At 41.9% G+C, this 21954-nt stretch overlaps 1 protein-coding gene across 1 annotated transcript in view; it reads left to right on the top strand.

Annotated features, from left to right (window-relative positions):
- The first annotated feature begins 2630 nt into the window (after positions 1-2630).
- The window catches only part of LOC149451072 (transmembrane channel-like protein 2-A), a 133591-nt gene continuing 114267 nt past the window's right edge, over positions 2631-21954 (top strand). The window contains exons 1-3 of the mRNA XM_089691036.1: positions 2631-2676; positions 5496-5546; positions 17378-17720. Coding sequence (XP_089547162.1) covers positions 2631-2676; positions 5496-5546; positions 17378-17720 — 440 coding nt within the window. The remainder of the gene's footprint in view (positions 2677-5495; positions 5547-17377; positions 17721-21954) is intronic.

Genomic DNA, 21954 nt, shown 5'->3' on the forward strand with positions numbered 1-21954 from the left:
CGGGCATTCTGACACTGGGGGGGGGGGACTGATTAACTGTCACTTGAATCCCCAGTGACACCAATATAGTGATTGAAAGGATCTAGATAACTTCCATTTTGTATTATGTACGCCATTTTAAGTATTAAGTTAGCTTTTTGCAGATATATTAGAAGTTTAATGAAACTGTTTTAGTTGTTCAAGGATGTATCAACAGAAGCTAACATGACCCTGACAATGTCTTTATCTGGTTGTTTTTCAGAAAGTTAGCCAAAACAATTTGTACCAAGAAATGTATATGTCATGTTTCATGTAGTTAGCTCATGATGGAAATTTACAAGTTACAGTTTTGAAACTCGCTCCCCCCTCCCTTATTTTATCTGTAGTCTATATAATCTTATTAATGCCTAATAAACTTTGAACATCTCTGAACATAAGCTGCCGTTATTCCTGTGTTCAAGGGGTGTTCCCAGAATTCTGCTGATAAACCAGGAATCTCTCCACAGACCGGGGGTCTCTGAGGGGAAAAGAAAATCATTCCTTTCAGTGATCAGTGCTAATAAAAAGAACTGACACTGTACTAATGACACTGGGCAGGAAGGGGTTAACATCTGGCGTGATCAAAGGGTTAGCTGTGTGCTGTGTGTGTTTTACTGTGTAAGCACATTGCTTTGTATTGCTTTGCTATGCAGAGCAATACTTTGTCCTCCGCTCCCCATTAAGGATTGGTACCTTTGGGGAGTGGGGGGGGAGCAGGTACCCAAGTTTGACAGGTACCCACTCCCACTTCTGCTGCGATCGCCTAGGCGATCGGAAGCAGAAGTTGTCCTCCTCCTTCTCCCTCCCTCTTCTGTGACACGTAACAGGTCCCAGAAGACTACAGGGCCATTCGCAAAGCACAGCGCTTCTCACGCATGCGCAGTGGGCACCCAGCTGTGAAGCCGCAATCTGTCACAACCGAGTGCCCACACTGAAGATGCTGGCGCCAGGGAGAGAAGACTGGGGGACAGGTGAATGGCTGTATTTTAAAAGTCAGCAACTACAGTTTTTGTAGCTGCTGACTTTTTTTTTTATTAGCTGGAACTCTGCTTTCACAACTGATAACTTATCAGAGGTTCGCCTGCTGACAGCTGAAGTGTACACAAAAAAAAAAGCAGCCTAACAATGTTTATCAACAACGTTGCTGAGCTAAAACAGAAAGATAAAAAGAAACATTGTTTCTTTTTTATCTTTCTGTTTATTCATCTACAGATCAAAGGGATAAACTTCAATCTACAGATGAAGTCAATTAAAAGCAACCTGTCAGGCTCCATGCACACTAGCGTTTTTTAAAGCTCCTTGAGCCTGGGTTCACATACATGTGGTGCGGTATAACACACGTGATTCGTGCAGGAACAACGCCGCATTCCTGTGCAAATCACATGTGATTTGTGTGCGGTGCGATCGGAGGCATACATTTTGTATGGCTCTAATCGCACCGCACCAGCACCAAAAAAAGTGCAGGACCCTTTTTTGGGTCCGCACTAGAATCAGATTGCGTGGGTATTTACACCTATGCAATCCAATTCTGCACATCACACCATGTTTTGTGGTTTGCTTTCGGGGTGTTGTTAACTTAACATACACACCTGCAGTGGTTCACATGAACAGGGTGCGATTCTGATGCGGTGCGGAATTCGCACAGAAAACACTGCGAATTCCGCACTGCATCAGTATGAACCAGGGCTGAAGCTGTTATTAGTATTTTTTCTGTTCCTAGAAGCTAGATAGTGTTATCCATGCACACTACTTTAGGCTATTAGCATTTTTTGAGCTTCAGCAGAATAATTTTTTAGTAAATGTCTGGGGATTAGTTTGTTTTTACACTGCAATTCACAATCAATACCAACAAAACCAAGAACCACTGGGAATTTTAAAACAGAAGTCCTTTCTGAAAATTTTCACATACCTTTTTTTTGCAAAACCTTAAAATGTTTTCTGAGTTCACTTTTTGTGGCTCAGCGTATTCTGACTAATATATTGCAATTTCTGAGTTATTTTAAATCATTTCTTTTTCAACCTTGGGAAAAATATCTTGGTGTTTCATATGACATTATAAACATACTCATTGGACCACTCATATCTTATTAATCATAAATGAGATGCTAACCCTTTTTTTCAATATAGTGTTTTTAATTTTGATCAGAAGGGAAAAAGAAACTGTATTGAATAATAATAATAATAATAGTATTATACAAGTTTAGTTACAACAGGAGCACACAACTACTAAGGTAAATAACTATGGCAATTTATCCAAGGCCGTGAGAAAATTGTTTTAATAATTAATTTTAAAGTGTGAATTCACTATAATGGACACAGAAATTGCATTTTTCTGCAATTCATAGTATGAAGGCTTTATTTTAAATATACATATATGTTTTGGATGACCTCACAGACCATATATGCTTTAGACTAGTACCAGTGGCTCATATTACTATGTCTTATACAATAGCTAGGTGTGACTTGTAGTTTATTATTTAACATTATGTGAGATTATATGACACCAGCACAATGCATAGTGCCATTAGTGCAGACACATTCAGAAACCCTCAAACATAAATCTAACACGTCAAGGATTTCAACAAAATAATTGCCATTATACACCTTTCACAATGGTACGGAAATTTAAAAGCAAGATGGAAAACCTTATGGATAAAGGTATGTGGAAACTGTGATGAACTTTTTTTATATAGCAGACATTATAGCAAGCATTTTACTAAAAATACTGAAATTGTATGTTTGTAAATGTTACATGACACTGTGCTTTCTTGATTTCTGTTATTTTAATGTTTTTTTAATTACACTTTGCTATGAAAAAGTGATGTATAACTGAAATCAACTGTCACAATACCTGCAAACAAAATCTGGGCTTCAATGAAAACATCTTAGTGTCTTAATATTCATTTTAGAATTTCTCTGCTGTTAATGCTACATTTTGGTTTATCCACACAGTTAGCTTACATATGGCATACTATAGTAAAAGGTATAGTAAGAAATACAGCTTTCTGTACATTACAGTATACATTTAATAACACTTTGAAATGATAAACATTGAAATCACCTGCAGGTAGTTACATGCCATAATTGGGTGGGAAAGATCTCCTAAGGGAATTGATCCCTCAGTGATTCAGTACAAAGCCCTGACAGATGAAAGTAGCCTATTTGGACACTGAACTCTCAAAGAAACATTGGCGGCCATCTTGGGTGAGGGAACCTTTTAAAGGGACCCCATGTCTTTTTGGTGCATTGCTGGTGAGTGTGCGGTAGGTAAAGGAACCCACTTATAAAGAACAGTGCTTAGGATAGGGTCAGGTTCCAGATGAGGGGGGACAGCTAAGGGAAGGCTCCTTCTTCACTTTGTACAATCCAGTAAGCAGTGCTATGACAAGGGACCAGTACAGACTGCAGACACTTCTACGGCCTATGCCAAGAAGGTACAATACCCCTGGTAATGGAAGCCATCTTCTGGTAATATCTCCTGTTAAATACTGAGACTGTATATTTGCTGGTACATAAACTACATTAAGGTAAAAAACCTTCTACTGACTGCCCCCCCAACTTTTACCTGACTCCAAACCTATCCAGCACTGTGCAGGTTGCTGGTCTTTTCTCCCTCTATTCCTGGCCTCACAGGATTTGCTGAGAACAGCAGGAGCCAGGGCTCCTGCTGCTGTCAGTCAAATTCAATGAGCAGAAAGCAGGGGTGGGTCTGAGCCTCGCTGTGTGTGTCTATAGACACACACAGCCCAGCTCAGGAGCAAGTCCACACATCTGTCCCCATAGCGAGCACTTTGCTCTGGGGCAGAAACAGAAGAGGAGGAATCAAGATCGCCAGCAGGAGACCCCAGAAGAGGAGGTAAGCGGCGGCTCTTGTAGAGAACCTTTGCAGCAGGTATAAACCTGTTTATTATTTAAATTTTTTAAAAATAGACTTTACAACCACTTTAATTTACTGGAAACTTTTTTCTGACTACAGGAACACAAACAAAAAAACAAAGCTTTGCAAATTGTGCAACCATATCAATCTACTAAAAAGTATCACACACAAAAGGGAACCCTCATTATTGCTGGATCATACATCTGCACCTCCAGCAATGTGGCATATGGACCAATTTACACTAGAATGGTCAGCTGTTGGAGCACGTGACCTCTCAGACAGCTGGCCATTCCTGACTGCAGTAGGGGGCAATGTAGTACACCATTCAGTGCATCACACAGCTCCCTTTTTTTGTAAAAACTTTATTTGAAGTGTACATGTACACTCCACTGATGTTGCTGTACAGCAGTTCTTGTTCTTTGTGTGTCCTTGCAGTGACAGGTGTTTTACTGCATGTTGTGAATTCACCCTACTTCATGGCAAAATGTGCAACTAGGCATGTAGAGCAGAAGAGAAATTACAAAACAAAAGGAAGAAAAAGAGAAAGGAAAATATGAATAGTCTTCATACCAAGACCTAGGGCGAAAACAATCAAATGATACTCTTTTAAGGGTGGGTGCTATTTAAAGTGATAAATATAATGAATAAAGATGCTGTCATTATTCTAAAAAATCATTAGTAAGGTAATCCATTATTATAACTTAAAATTAAAGAGATTGTAAATGTTCGCTAATTTTAAAATAACAAACGTGTTTTACTTACCTGCTCTGTGTAATGGTTTTGCACAGAGCAGCACCAATCCTCCTCTTCCTGGGTCCCCTGCCAGTACTCCGGACTCCTCCTCCCCACCAAGTGTCCCCATAACAAGCTGCTTACTATGGGGGCACGTGTGCATGCTCACTGCCGCGCCGCCTCTGTGTGTCCATAAGATACACAAAGTGCAGATTGGCTCCTCCCCCAGCTTCCTCCTCGCTGGCTGTGATTGACAGCAGCAGGAGCCAATAGCTCTCGCTGCTTTGTCTGAGCCAATGAGGAGGGAAAGAGCAGAGAGAACCTGTGCTCTCATGCACATTGCTGGATTGAGTTTGGACTCAGGTATAGGGTGGCCAGTGGGGAGCTGTACACTGAAAGTTTTTCACTTTAATGCAGAGAATGCATTAGCCAAGGTTCACACTACACCAGTGCGGCATTCCTGTACAGATCACATGCGATTTGTATGCAGTGCGATTGGAGCTATACATTCTGTATGGCTCTATTCGCACCGCACCCACACCATAAATGTGCAGGACCCTTTTTTGGTCCACACTAGAATCAGATCGCATGGGTATTCATACCTATGCGATCCAATTCTGCACATCGCACCGCGTTTTGCGGACCGTTGTCGGGTGTTGTTAACTTAACATACACACCCGCGTTGGTTCGTATGAACGGGGTGCGATTGTGAAGTGGTTTGGAATTCGCACAGAAAACGCTGCAAATTCTGCACTGCATCAGTGTGAACCAGGGCTAAAATTAAACAATCTTCAACTTTCAGAACCACTTAAGAAAGACTTCAAAGAAATACACAGGTTCTAATTCAAATTAATTGATGTTTTTGCAGCTGGGATGGATGTTGATGGAAATGCGGACAGCTCTGAGGAAGAAAGTGAGGGTAAGTCATATAACCAGGACATGTTACGTCTAGTTAACACAGATTACAGTACAAGCAAAGCAGTAATGTAAATCACTTTTGATAAACATGATTAATGTGGGCAGATGAGCTGTGGATATACATCTTTCACTTAGGATTTGAACTTAGATTGGTGACATGAACGGTTAAACAGCTCTGTTCAGCTCTTAATGCACACAGGGTGTTAAAAAACTCCTAGAAGCTGTCCTCCAGGCAGCAGCGTTTTTGCAGAAAAAATGCCTGACACCCATAAAAGGATCTAACGCTTTTACAAGCGTTTAGGTGCGTTTACAAGTGTTAATTCATTTAATTGGCCAGACTGATAATTTATTCTGTCCATTTAAATGAATTAACTCTTTATGCGTTTTTGCAGAAAAAATGCCTGATGCTCATAAAAGTATCTAACGCTTTAACAAGCGTTTAGGTGTGTTTACAAGTGTTAATTCATTTCATTGGCCAGACCGATAATTTATTCTGGCCATTTAAATGAATTAACACTTGCCACTTCAAATGTTTTTTCTGCCAAAACGCTGCTGCTCCTGGAATCACTGGCCCTGTTTTTTCTCCTGCTGGTAAACGCTACTGCTGCTAAAAGCCTCTAAAAGTCTATGTGTGTATGGACATATAGGATAACGTAGAGGGTGGTTTGGAAGCAGTAAAAAAAACACCTGAAGCCTCTAAAAGTGGCTGCAAAAATGCCCTGTGTACATGAAGGTTCATGCTGTATCAACTGACAAGATACCCTTGTGAATTTACAACTAGCCTTATCCAAAGCTTTCAGCCATCATTGAGTTAGGATGCAGACACTGTTCAGGTGACATATTTTCACTCTGGCCTTTTGATTTTTCAGTTGACTTTTGTGGAGCCGGTTAATGCTGACAGGGTCACCAGTGGCTAAAATTTCAGCAGATTCAGCATTATTTAGCCAAAAATGTAGTTGTATAGCTAGCCTAAATGTTTTTATCCAACAAATTTAGAAGAACATTTGAAGAAATACTCTTACTTTTTAACTAACTGTGAAATAGAATTAGTTCAATTTAGCTTTAGAAATCCATCCTGTACATTGTTCTTATGTTGGCACTAAAGATACAGAACTACAATCTTTATCCAAGGCGATATTAGGTGCCCGTGCAAGTGGACCAATGCTCCCCAGATATTTCAGATCAGTGTTGGAGTAGAATCAAATTGTATAAAGCCTGAAGAAGGGACCTAATGGCTTTCAGAAGCTTGCATCTTTATTAACTTAAGTTAGCTAATACAGGGTATCACCTAAACGCCTAACTTTCTGCAAAGATTAATGTTGAAGACATCATGGCAGAAAGTTTTATATAGTTTGTGGAAGTGTTTTAAATAATTCCCATTTACTTTTGAAAACTAAGAACCATAAATGAAGTCACAATAGAGACGTTGTCTGCTGATGCATGGACAGCCCTGTTCTATTGCCCTGCTAAAGTGATCGGATCATATAATGACATTGCATGCCATTGACTTCTCCATCATGTCCAACAACGCCACCATCAAACCCGCCCCGCAGGCCAGAGTACTTGGTGTCATTTTGGACTCCGACCTATCCTTCCAGCCCCAAGTCCACTCTTTAACAAACTCGTGCAGACTCCACCTCCGCAACATCGCCAAAATCCGCACGTTCCTAACTCCAGAAACCACTAAACAGCTCATCCACTCCCTCATCATAGCATGACTCGACTACTGCAACTCCCTCCTCACTGGCCTGCCTCGCCGCTGGCTATCCCCGCTTCAGTCCATCCTGAATACGGCTGCCAGACTCATTCACCTTTCTAACCGCTCCGTTTCCGCCACCCCCCTCTGCCAATCCCTCCACTGGCTTCCGATTGCGCAACGGATCAAATTCAAAATCCTAACGCTGACGTACAAAGCTGTCCACCATACTGCCCCGAACTACATCACTGACCTAATATCCAAGTACCGCCCAGCACGCACACTCCGCTCCTCACAAGACCTCCTTCTTTCTAGTTCCCTGGTCTCCTCCTCCCATGCCCGCCTCCAGGACTTCTCCAGGGTGTCACCCATCCTCTGGAACTCCCTGCCCCAACCCATCAGATTATCACCTACTCTCCTCTCCTTTAGGCGCACCCTGAAAACCCATCTCTTCAGGGAAGCCTATACCACCCCCTGCTAACTTGCCGACCTCCTCCACTCTTCCTACCACTCCATCCCCCACAGCTATCTCCTCCTGTGCCACCACCCCCTCCCTCCTAGATTGTAAGCTCGAAAGAGCAGGGCCCTCAATCCCCTCATGTTTTGCATTGTATTGGTATTGTTCTGTCACATGTTCTGTCCCCCTCTGTAATGTACAGTGCTGAGCGAACTATTGGCACTTTATAAATACTGTATAATAATAATAATAATAATTTACAATGCGTAACTACAGTTTTAATCCCTGCATTCTAGAGGGTGGAGGACACCCCTTCCTTTAAAGTCAGTAAATGATTCAAATTATGAAAGGTGGAATAAATTAGATTTATACTTTATTTTGGGTCAGTAAGAAGAAAAGTTATTTTAATTTGAAGTGGAGTAGGTAATGCGTTATACCTCTTTATGTGTAAAATAATTATGCATAGCTTATTTTCCTCATGATTTTTTCTTCTTTTGCTTCTCTTTTTATGTAACTTTTCTTTATCATATTTATTAACCACTTCAGCTTCAGATGATTTACCTCCCTTCATAACCAGGCCATTTTTTGCTACACGGTGCTGCGTACTTTAACAATTGCACAGTCATGCAACGCTGTACCCAAATGAGATCTATATAATTTTTCCCCACAAACAGAACTTTCTTATGGTGGTATTTGATCACCTCTGTTTTTTTTTGCCCTATAAACAATAAAAGACTGACAATTTTGAAAAAAAAAACCAATATTTTTTTACTTTCTGCTGTAAAACATATCCAATAAAAACATTTAAAAAATCTAATTTCTTCAAAAATTTAGGCCAAAATGAATTCTGCTACATATTTTTGATAAAAAAATCCCAATAAGCGTATATTGATTGCTTTACGCAAAAGTTACAGCATCTACAAACTGTGGTGTATATATACTGGAATTTTTTTTTCGTATACTACGAATGGCGGCGATCAGCAACTTATAGCGGGACTGCAATATTGGGGCAATATTGGGGCTGACAGTCTGACACTAACTGACACTTAGATTTATGCATATTGAGATTTAACATCCACAGTTAAAAAAAGAACACATATGCCCAAGCATGGGGGCCTGGGGTGGCCAGTGGGTGGATCGCTCCTATGCTTTGGCATATAGAATTTTACAATTTTTTGGCACAGATTTAAAAAATGTTGTTTTATTGAGTTCATGTTCTATCGTTACTGTGTTTTATTGTTAACCATTGTTATTTTCTTTGCAGGAAAGCCATTCAGCTACAGCACCGATCTGTTTACTCTGACAGCAACAGGGTGTGCTCTCAGAAAAAACGTCAGTGAGTGCAGCGCTGTTGGATGAGATTTCTCATCTGCAGTTAAAAAAAAGAACATATATGCCCAAGCATGGGACCTGCAGTGGTCAATGGGTGGAATGCTTCTATGCTTCGGCATATATTTTTTACATTTTTTTGGGCGGAGATTTCTTCATCCACGTCGATCGATGAAGATTTGCATTCATTATTTATTTGAAAATAAAAATAAATAATAAAAACAAATTAAAGCACACTCGTGCACAATGTTGAATGCAAGTGTCAGCCCTGTGTTTTTATGTAAACAGCGGTTCTACCATGCAGGTGAGGTATCATTGCAAATGTCAGATCTAGGGCAGTAATTATAGCACTAGAACTTCTGTGTAAATCTAAAGTGGTAGCCTGTAAAACCTTTTAAAACATTGCCTATGGATATTAAAAATGTATGTAATTTGTCGCCGTTGCACAGGGTGTGTGCAGGTTTAAAGCATGTCATGTTTGGTAGCTATTTACTCAGCATATCATCAACTTTCTAGCTCCTGTATGTAGCTAGGCTCCCAAAAAAATCCCACACATGTGGTATTCCCATACTCTGGAGAAGTAGCAGTGTATATTTTGAAGTGTAATTCCAAATATACATATGGCACTTGTGAGCAATATACCACTTAAATGACCACTTTGTGTACAAAAACTCGTGGAAAAAAAATAAATCTTCCATGGACTCCACATGCCTATCAGAAAATAGCTTAGGGTGTCCACTTTCCAAAAATGGGGTCATTTGGGGGGGTGTTTGTACTGCCCTGGCATTTTAGCACCTCAGGAAATGTGATAGGCAGTCGGAAAGCAAAAGCTGCGTAAATTCCAGTATCTATACCATGTAAACATTATAACTTTCACACAAACGAATTAATATACACTTATTGGGATTTTGTTTACCAAAGACATGTAGCAGAATACATTTTGGTCTAAATTTATGCTGAAATTTGAGTTTATTGCATATTTTTTATAACAGACAGTAGAAAGTGTAATTTTTTTCAAAATATTCTGTCTTTTTTCATTTATATCACGGGAAAAAAAAATCCCATTAGTGATCAAATACCACCAAAAGAAATCTCTATTTTTGTTAAAAAGAGGACTTTTTGGGGTACAGAGTGGCATGACTGTGCAATTATCAGTTAAAATAGTGCTGTCAGGGATCTCCTCGATCCCCGCCACGATGGACCCGGCGCAGGCGCAGTGCACCGCCCTGTGCAGGGACACGGGCACTAGGTCCGGGCCGGCCGCGGCGTACGAGTTTGCGCATGCGCAGTAGAAGCCGCGGCCGCCCGCTGGGCACCAATGGCAGCGCAGGGCGGGATATTTAAATGGCCCTGAGCTGTCATTCAGTGCCTTCTGGTCTTACCTGTATCCTGTGAATCTGAACCTGTACCTAGTAAGTTATTTGACCTGGATTGCTCTTGACCTGCTGATTTCTCCTGCCCAGACCCTTGCTTTGCCTGACCTCTCTTCTGAATGCCCCTCATTAGATCTGACCTGCTGTTGCTGACCTGGCGTGTGACCCGACGATTCTCTGTCCGCTCCCTTGTACCGTACCGTCCTCTACGTTACCAACTCGGCCCGTCTGACTTCGGACTTGCTCAGCCATCCATCCCAACGGGGTCACCCGACCTCCTCATACCTGGCTCTCCCTGGTTGGAGCCCCTGGCGAACACCCCTACCACTGACAGGTGTGCTCAGTCGTTGCGACCTGGTCTCGGGGTACTCCAAGTCCATCCCCACCATCAGGGGCTTTGGTGAACAAGTACCCTGGGACTTAGACTCCGTGCTCTGGGCACGCCTGACCAGGGGAGTGCTAGTGGTGCCGCTAGGCGGTCCCTCACAAGTGCAGTGCTGAATAGCAAAAAATGGCCTCATCAGGAAGGGGGGGGGTAAATGGTCCGGAGGGCAAGTGGTTAAAAAAAAAGAGCTCGTAGTAGCTATACAATCAGGTATCTGGAGGTGCTGTCACATATCTACAGTATAGATGAGGTTTGGATTTGCCACTACCATGGGTTAGCGACAGGATTGTACTCCTAGTGAATTTAGCCATATCAAATTTTTTGTAATAATGCCTTTGAACTCAGGTCAGCTGGCTTAGAAGGGCCAGTACCAGGGGCGGACTGACCATTCGAGTATCCGGGCACTGCCCGAGGGCCCGGGGTCAGTAGGGGGCCCTATGAAATGCCCCTGGTACCTTTTATAGGCTTTGTGGAATATTGAAAAGGTGCTAAATAAGTACCTTTTTATAGAACTGCCTAATAGTAGCAGTAGCAGAGGTCATGGCAGCTGCCTCTGAGCAGTTTTATGAGCTTTTTAAAACACAGCAGTCAAACTTGGCTACAGGCAGAACTCACAGGCAATGCCTGAACAATGTGATTGCTGGATTGAGTCCAGGGCTGATGCAGGCAGTCTCAGAAAAGAAGACTCCATGAAATATTGAGTCTCCAGGCTGAAACACTAGCTGGAGCTTGTACAGTATGCACTGGACCAAAGGCGGACTGACCATTTGGGCACTCGGGCACTGCCTGAGGTGCCGGGGTCAGTAGGGGGCCCCATGAGATGCCACTGGTACCTTTCACAGGCTTTTGTGGGTATGGTTTGTGTGTGGATGGGAACACAGGGGCCCCATGATCCCCTATTGCCCCATGAGTTGTCAGTCCGCCCCTGCACTGGACAATGACATTTGGTTATGGAGAGGTGAATCCACCTATCTCTTATGGACTGGCTCACTTACATTAAAATGAACCATCCTTTCATTGCAAATAACTACTATACCCTTTATACTGATGCTACAAACTAAACAAATGTCACCTGAACAAAAAAAGATACCTGCCACCCTTAACACATTCTGGCACCTCTTCTGGCCTATTCCAGTGCTTCAGTACTGTAAAAGTGCCACACAATATTTCTGCAGCTTGACCTCAGATTCAAATTTTCATTGTTTGCTGTAGGGTAAATCCTCCAATGCACCACAAAGTTTTTGACTATTCCTGTGCTCCAGCAATGTAAATGTGAAACAATGTTTCAGCAACTGGACCTCAGCTTCCAAATGTCTAATATTTACTGAGGGGTAAATTCTGTGTTTTGCCTTAAAGTTTGCCAGTGCTCTGGCACTGTAAAGATACCATACATTGTTTCTCCAGTGGTACCTCAGCTGGAAAATTTCTAATGTTTTCTTCAGGATAAATCCTGCTTTATGTCTCAAAGTTTGAAGCTCTTTTCTGGTGCCCAGGCTCTGTAAAAGCAATACACAATGTTTGCACAGAAGGACCTCAACTGCTAAGTTTCTATTATTTGCTGTAGGGTAAATCCTGCATTGCTCCTTGATGTTTGCAGCCTATTCTGGTTCTCAGAATAGGCTGCAAAAATGGTGGGTGCTGCAATTTTTTATGTCACATAGTACTCACACAGCGATTTTTCAAACAGAATATTTTTTTTCTTAAATACACTTTTTTTTATTTTTAATGCCCAAAACCCAATATATTGGCTAATTAATTGGTAAAATATAAATGATGATGGTATGCAGAGTAAATAGATACCAAACATGACATGCTTTAAAACTGCGCATGCCCGTGCAATGGCAACAAACTGCATACATTTTTAATATCCATATGCAACGCTTTAAAATCCTTTTCACTAGCTACCATTTTAGATTTACAGAGGAGGTCTAATGCTAGAATTACTGCCCTTGATGTGGCGTTCATGGCAATACCTCACATGCATGTTTCAACCGCTGTTTACATACCAGCGGTGGGTCAACGCTCATGCACACATTTTTAAATTAATTTTACACTGTCCCTTTCATTTTTTTTTTGATCACTTTTAATGCTATCACAGGGAATGTAAATAACCCCTATAACTTCAATGGGCATTGTCATATATTCTTTTTTTTTTTAAATCTGGGGTCTATCAGACTCTAGATATCTCCTCTGCCCTTCCATTATCTAATCAAACCAAGATCGGTGGGATTAGAAGCTTTCCCAATTTACAAATGGCGCTGTTTATATCCTGCAAAACTGAAGTGATGAAATGCTTGTAGCTTCCGATTTCTTAGATTATAGAGATGATTGGCACCATTCCGGTCTCCAATCAGCTCTATGGTCAGCTCGCAGAAACACCGGCTGCATTCTTAGGTTCCCCCGATGGCATGGGACTGTCCAAGAAGGCCATGGAAGGCAGCTGGGGAAGGGGGGTATCATCTCCTGCTGTTTGTAAAAGCAATCCTGCAACTAATTAGGCGCTAGGATTGCTTTTACATGAAAGTCAATTGCCAGCTGAAAAAAAATCATACCAGGATGATGCCTGCAGCTGTAGGCATCATCCTGGTATAACCATTCAAAGTCCAGTGATGTACAAGTACGTTGCTGGTCCTTGTTGAGTATATATGCTATGTTCTTTTTTTTTTGTATGCAGCCTGTGGGCTGAATTAAAAAAAGGGAAGAAATCTCTGCCAGAAAAAGTGTGTGTTATGCCCACCATTAGAATATACCACCATGCATCCACCCACGTCTAATGGTGGGCATACATTAGGTCGCACGGTGCCACATGCGCCAATCCAAGATTGTACAAATGTCTAAACAGTGGCATGCTTGAATAAAAATTGTCCACGTATAAGTGGTACTCCATATGGAAAAAGGATGACACCAAGTCCCAAACTATCTTGCCACTATTCCCAATGTAGTCTGGGCATCCGGGGAGCTCCACGTGACTATCTTTTCCCTCGTAAATACAAAACTTATATGTTTAGCATTTTGTACTCTCACAGGTCTTATACATCTTGACCCCATATCTGGCACACTTGCTGGGGAGAAATTGTTCGAATGAAAGGCAGCCAGAAAAATTAATGAGGGACTCATCAACACAGATGTTTTCCTGGGGGGTATAGACATTTGCAAATTTTTGCTTAAGGTGATTTACGAGGGGCTGAATTTTGTGGAGGCGGTCAAATTCAGGGTCACCCCGAGGACGACAGAGTGCGTTGTCGTTGAAATTCATAAAACACATTATATTCTCATATCTATGCCTGGCCATGGCAGCAGAGAACACGGGCGTGTGAAGAATCGGGTCTCTGGACCAATACAACCGCAATTTATTTTTTTAGTAATGCCCATGTTGAGGGTAAAGCCCAAAGAAAATGTAAATTTGTAAACCGTATTGGATTTACATGCGAATGGTCTGGCAAGGTTTAAATTTGGGTTGCCGGCAATAAATTGTTGTGCATATAAATTGCTTTGATCCACGGTCAATGCATACAGATATTCCGTGAAAAACAGCTCCAAAAAATCAAGGGGAGTAGTTAAATTTGCTGTTTCCACCTGAATTCCGGGTTGGGCAGTGAATGGGGGGAAGTACAGATGCTGCAGAATGTGTGGGCTGCCAATTGGGATTTGCAAGCACAGGATAGGATACTATGGGCTCTATGGGCCTGTGTGCAAATTCTTGGTGGTTGCGGGACAATACTTGTACTCGCCACGGCACCAGCTTGTACTGCACTTATGGGACTCGCCACATCACCAAGTGATACTGCAGTGCTGGTATATGAAAGACCAGGATGTACTAGACCACTGGTGCTTGCCATTTCTCCAAAAGGTAGAGCACCACTAGTACTGGCACTCTGCTGCATATGAGAGTCATCAAAATTTACCGGCAAGTGCTAACAGAGATCAGGCCTGATTCTGCAAACACTGGTTTTGTGTGCAATGTGACAATGACCTACTTACACTGCACTTGCTGGGGGAGAAAGGGGGGAAGCGTAGGGGCTAAACACAGATGCTGGCAGGTGCTGGGGCTGATCCCACTAACGCGGTGTTTTTGGGAACACTATACTAATGTGAACGATGGTATAGTGCTGATCTGATCAAAGATATTGATCCGTTCATACACTATACTAGCAATAGATGTTTATTGTGTATGAGCATGTTCCTGGCAATCAAGGGGTTAAATGTGATTACTGGTGTACTGAGGGGCAATCTGATGTTATCTGGGAGGGGCGTGAAAACCGCGGGAGTATGAATCACATATATATACATGATTTTGCACACCCGTGTCGCTCTTTAGCAGTATTTCTTCTATAGTGCAGTAAGGAAGCAGTTACAGAAGTGGTTTGCGTTACGGTGCTGAGTTATTTTAACTGACAACTACACAGTCATGCAACGTTGCACTCAAATGAAATTTACGTCCTTTTTTTCCTACGAATTGAGCTTTCTTTCTGTGGTATTTGATCGCCTGTGCTTTTTTTTATTTTTTGCGCCATAAAAAAAAGACTGCAAATTTTGAGAAAAAAACAATATTTTGGACTTTTTGCTATAAAACATGTCCAGTAAGAAAATGTAAAATCAAATTTCGTCATAAATTTAGGCCAAAATGTATTCTGCGACATGTCTTTGCTAAAAAAAAATCCCAATACGTGTAAATTAATTGGTTTACGTGAAAGTTATAGCTTTTATAAATGGCGGTATAGATACTGAATTTTTTTTATACTAATATGAGCGGCAATCAGTGACTTATGGTGGTGATCAGCAACTTATGGAGGGACTGCAGGACTGTGGCGGACATTCTGACAAAAAAAAAAAGTACTGACACTGTACTAATGGCACTGGGGAGGAATGGGCTAACAATGCGAGGCAATCAAAGGGTTAACTGTGTGATTGGAGTGTTTTACTAGGGGACAGGGGGTGTGTGCTTCACTGTAAGCACACTGATAGGGGCGGCAGTGATTTGGGCACTGTGCCCAAACTGACAGGGAGGAGAACTGCATTGTAAACATTGTAAACAATGCAGCCCTCCTCCCTGTTGGTGTTTGCCGGTAATCACCGGGTGCCAGCGGGTAATCAGTGGCCAGGACCTGGTGATTGACTCGAGGGGCTGCGATCGACGGTGCGGGTAGCGCTGTCGAGTACCTCACGCGCGCCCCCTACCCGGAAATGGAGGATCATGTTTGTATACAAGATCCTGCGCACAGGGGCTGCCTTGCCGCAGTATATGTACTGTGGGTGGTCCCCTAGTGTTTAAAGGGAACCACAAGCCAAAATTAAAAAAATGTGGAGACCCCCCAAATTCCATAGCAGACCCTTATTAGAGTATGCAGCCTGACAGCTCAGGAAAGGGGGGGGGACCAAGCGAACGCCCCCGAACCATACCAAGGCACATGCTCTTGACATGGGGAGGTGCTTTGGGGAAAGTACCTTGTCCCCATGTTGATGGGAACAAGGGTCTCTTGTCCACAACACTGGGCTGTGGTTCTGGTGGTCTGCAGGCAGGAGGCTTATTGGAATCTGGAAACCCCCTTTACCAAGTGGGCCCCCAGATCCCACCCCCCCATATGAATGAATATGAGGCACACTATACATGTACTTATTCACCAAAAGAGTGTCAAAAATAAATAAAAACAAAGAGATGTCATAGGCTGGCCACGCCCATTTGTTTTTTTATCCTCCTTGGGAATTAGAGCTGTCAGACGGCAGGAGCCAGTGACAAGAATGAAAATCCCGCTGACAGCAGATGAATCATGGTTTTTAACCCCTTGACACCGAGCGTCTGGACCTTGACGCCGAGCGGACGCATATTTGTGTGCCATTAGAAGACACATAAGTGCTGAGAGCGCGTGCCCTGCACTCTCCCAGCACATATGTCCGTGACTCATGGAAAGGTCCCAATCTCCCCTTGCGATCGGGACCTTTTACGATCATGTGACCTCTGTGACAGCGAATCACGGCAGTCACATGACCCTAAAACCCTGCCTCCCGGCTTCTGAAACTCTTAAAGGGCTTCTGAAACTCTTAAATACACGGCAGCCAGGAGGCCTCCCTGCTCCTTAACAACAAGCTATTATCAAATTAATTTGAATAATTTGTTTTCTTTGGATCTGAAAGAAATTAATAAATGTTGTTAATGTTTCAGTTGAATTCATTGAAATTTGTTATTGTTGTATTCGGAAATTTGGATACATCCGAATGTCCAAATAATGAAAAATTTGTCAAAATTTTGATTTGAAATAAAATGAACTGCACATGTCCATTTATATTATTTCAACATCTTTTTTCTTGGCGGTTACTGCAATCACTATTTTAGTGTAACAGCCTTTGCAAGCACAATGGCCTTAGACACTCTCATGCTCAAATAAATTGTTATTATAGGGCTATCCCTGTCTATCTATCTTTTTGTTCTATATTTCTGTCAAGTGCATAAGAGATTGCTGGATAAAACAGGAATCTTTTGTTAAAAAAATGGCTACAGTACGCTTTTCTGTTGTACAGTCAGTCTCATATGACAGACATAGTGTATGTTCTCTCACTCATGGTTAATATCTAAAAACTTCAATCTTTTATATAGATATTGAAACAACAAGTTCATTAGACAAAATGCAAATAAAATATATAAAGAATAAATCTAACATTCAAGAAAACTCCAGTGACAGTGAAGATGATGAAGAAATTGGATTGCCAAAAAAGAAACGAATGATAAGAAAATCTACAAGGAGGAGGAAAGTGGAAGAACAGGAGACTGAAACAGAAACTGAGTCTGAGGAAGAACAAAGCAACAAAAGAAAGTCAATTGTAGTAAAAGACACCAACAAGAATGGGAAAGCAAGCAATCAAAAAATTGCAGCCAATGCTAAAACATCTAGCAAAAATAATAAAAAGGAGGACCACAAAAAGGATAGAAAAGATAGCAGGTATTGAAATTAACGTATTACTATTATCATACAGGATTTATATAGCACCAACAGTTTGCACAGAGCTTTACAATATAAAGGGAGACAATACAGCAACAATACAGTTCAATACAAGAGGGTTAGAAGGGCCCTGCTCCTTGGAGCTTACAATCTAAGAGGGTGGTACAAAAGGTAATAACTGTGAGGGATGAACTGATAGGAAGAATAGAAGATTAATTTATTAGCTGAAGGCAGGATAGGCTTCCTTGAAGAGATATCTTTTCAGAGATCACCTAAAAGTGGGCAGAATAGGCGATAGCTGGACAGCTTGGGGTAGAGAGTTCCAGAGGATGGGGAGGCTCTAGAGAAGTCCTGAAGACAAGCATGGGAGGAGGAGACAAGGGAGCTATGGAGCAGGAGGTCGTTGGAGGAGTGGGGAGGACATTTTGGGTGATATTTGGAGACAAGATCGGTGATATAATTTGGGGCAGAGTTCTAAAGTGCTTTATATGTTATTGTTAATGTTTTTAATTTTATTTGTTGGGCACTGGGAAGCCAGTGGAATTATTGGCAGAGAGGGATGGCAGATATGGAATGGTTAGTAAGGTGGATGAGTCTGACAGCAGCATTCATGATAGACTGAAGAGGGGATAGCCTGCGATGAGGTAGGCCATTGAGGAGGGAGTTACAATAGTCAAGGCGAGAGATAACAAGGGAGTGAACAAGTTGTTTAGTGGTTTCAGTGGTTAAGAACGGGCGTATCTTGGAGATGTTGCGGAGGTGAAGTCTACAAGATTTGGACAGTCCTTGGATTTGGGGCTGAAAAACCAGATGGGAGTCTAGGATTACACCTAATACCCTGGCATGAGGGGAGGGACTGATGGTTGTGTTATTGATCTTGATGGAGAAGTCAGGGCAGGGGGCATGGGCTGGAGGGAATAGTATGAGCTCCATTTTGGAAAGATTTAGTTTGAGGAAGTGGAGTGACATCCATGCTGATATATCACTTAGTAGGTTAGTAATGCGAGAGGAGACTGAAGGGGTGAGGTGAGGAATAGAAAGATAGGTTTGTGTGTCATCAGCATAGAGATGGTACTTAAAGCCATGGAAGTTTATCAAGTGACCAAGGGAGGAGGTGTAGATGGAGAAGAGAAGGGGTCCAAGGATAGAACCTTGAGGGACCCCTACAGAAAGAGGAAGTGGAGAGGAGGAGACAGCGTTATAGGTAACGCTGAAGGAGCGCTGCGATAGGTAGGAGGAGAACCAGGAGAGAGCAGAGTCTCGAAGGCCAAGAGAGTGGAGTTTTTTTGAGGAGGAGGGGATGGTCAACAGTATCAAAAGACACAGAGAGGTCAAGTAGTAAGAGTATGGAGTAGTGGCCATTGATTTTAGCAGTTAGTAAATAATTAGTGAGTTTTAGTAGGGCAGTTTCAGTGCAGTGTAGTGAGCGAAAGCCAGACTGTAAAGGGTCAAGAAGGTTTTTGTCAGTGAGGTAGGAGCTCAGGCGATTGTAGACTAAGCGTTCAAAGAGTTTAGAGGTAAACGGGAGCATGGAGATGGGTCTTAAGTTGTTCAGGTTGGTGGGGTCCAGCGAGGGCTTTTTAAGTATGGGAGTGATCTGTGCATGCTTTAGAGAGTGGGGAAGGAATCATTAGAGAGGGAGAGATTGAAGATGTGAGTGAGGGAGCATAGGACAGAAGAAGAGGGTGACCGTAGTAGTTGAGAGGGGACAGGATCCAGGGGGTATGTGGTGATAGGGGCTTCTGAGAAAACTTTAGTGACCTCTTCAGTAGTAGCAAGGTCAAAAGAGGAAAGTGTTGAGGGAGGTTTAGTATAAGATATGCTAAGTGGAATAGATGTCTGTGTAGTGGAGATGCCCCTAAAAATTACATCAATCTTGTTTTTGAAATGATTTGCAATCTTGTAAGCAGTGAGTGGGTTACTGGGTGGAGGTAGAGAAAGTAGAGAGTTAAAAGTAGAGAAGAGACGACGAAGACTGGATGACAAGGTATTAATAAGAGTGACAAAATAGGCTTGTTTGGCAGTATGGACTTTTAAGATCTCTGGTGTCGTCAGTCTGCCAAAGTTGTATTGGTTGGGGCCTGATACTGCTCATTGTATAAATTCACAGGTCTGTGTATAGACTGAAGCATGGGTCATTGATTTCTGTAACACACAACTACTATACATTCCTTTTAGGGGTGAAATCCAGACAAGCAACTAAGCTGAAATACAGTGGGGAAAATAATTATTTGATCCCTTACAGATTTTATAGGTTTGCCCACTTACAAAGAAATGAAGGGTCTTTCATTTTTATCATAGGTGTATTTTAAATGATAAAGACAGAATATCAACCAAAAATCCAGAAAACAAACACATGATACAAATGTTATAAATTGAGTTGTAGCTCAGTGAGTAAAATAAGTATTTGATCCCCTACCAACCAACAATAATTCAGACTCCCACAAACTGGCTATGTGCCCATGTGGTACAAAGGTTAGTCCTTTCAAATTAAGAAGGTGCTCCTAATGACAACTCGTTATGTGTATAAAAGACACCTGTCTACAGAATCTCTTTCTTGGGCACCACCATGGGCAAGACCAAAGAGCTGTCAAAGGATGTCAGGGACAAGATTGTAGACCTACACAGGGCTGGAATGGGCTACAAGACCATCAGCAAGAAGCTCGGTGAAAAGGAGACAACTGTTGGAGCGATTATTCACAAATGGAATAAATATAACATAACCATCTATTGTCCTCAGTCTGGAGTTCCATGCAAAACTGGAAGAATAAAAATGCTGACTATGACCCTAAGAACACCATCCCTAGAGTCAAGCATGGAGGTGAAAACATTATGCTTTGGTGCTGTTTCTCTGCTAAAGTTACAAGCACATTTTGTTTCAATGAGGGTCCAATGAACTGGGCCATGTATTGTAAAATCTTGGAAGAGAAACTTCTTTCCTCAGCCAGAACACGGAAGATGGGTCGTGGATAGATCTTCTAGCAAGACAATGACCCAAAACATACCACCACAGCAACAAAGGAGTGGCTCAAGAAGAAGCAAACATTTATGGAGGGAGCTGAAACTTCGAGTTGCCAAGTGACAGCCAAGAAGCCTTAAGGATTTAGAGAAGATTTGTAAAGAAGAATGGACCAAAATCCCTCTTGAGATGTGTGCAAACCTGGTAACCAACCAGAAGAAACGTCTTACTTCTGTGCTTGCCAATAAGGGTTTCTCCACCAAGTACTAAGTCATGTTTTGCTAGGGGATCAAAAATGTATCATGGGTTTTTTCTGGATTTTTGATTGATATTCTGTCTCTATCATTTAAAATAGACCCTTCATTTCTTTGTGAGCAAATTTACAAAATCTGCAGGGGATCAAATTATTATTTTCCCCACTGTATATATGCAGCAAACGTTTGACATGCCAAAAGATTTGTACTTCTGCTCAGCCAGTTTTATCATTTTTATACCTCTGTAAGAAAGCATAACCAGGTCATTGATGTCAGTGCAGCAGCAACTCAACTTGGTCATGAACACACACTGTAGCCTGCTAACAGGGCACTAATGGAGCAAAATACATATCTTGAAAATAATATTGTAGTCCCATATCTATTGTAGGAAGAGAAGCCACTCACATTGGCGATAATGATATTGATGACAGCTACTGCATGCAGACTACTGCATGTCACAGCCAAATAGATCAAAGCACTCTATCTTAGTGAGCTGTGATGTGCATAATAGTAAAGCACATTTTGGACTGAGTTTGGACTGAACATTAGCTGTTTGGACATTCAGATAAATGCATAAACATTTACACATTTGTCTATTATACATGACAGCTTTTCCCTGACAATAGTTGGTGAAGTGTTTGTAAAGGTAAAAATAAAACAAAAAACTTGCCCTGTATCCTTAAATTGTTTAAATGTGATTTCTTGTGTCAGTATTATATTTTTGGCTGTTGATTTTCTAATTTACCTGTTTGATCCTGACTGTGCTGCTCCTCCTACAAGTAAACTGAGCACGGTTGCATCCATGCCACCATGGTCAGTTAACATCTTTAGTCATCATACTGAAGATACAGGCGGCTGTGCAAAAGCACAGCATGGATGCATCTTCTATAGTCAGTACACAGCTACGCCCCCACCCATCCCTCTTGCCTTGACTGAAATGCAGAAGCTCAACGGCAACATTATTTCCTTTTTTGATATACATGCCCAAAACTGGACACATCTACCAGCAGGTCCGTGCATC

Source organism: Staurois parvus, unplaced genomic scaffold (assembly GCF_062004578.1).
Source record: "Staurois parvus isolate SC_StPar_1 unplaced genomic scaffold, SC_StPar_1.0 ptg000549l, whole genome shotgun sequence".
NCBI lineage: Eukaryota > Metazoa > Chordata > Amphibia > Anura > Ranidae > Staurois > Staurois parvus.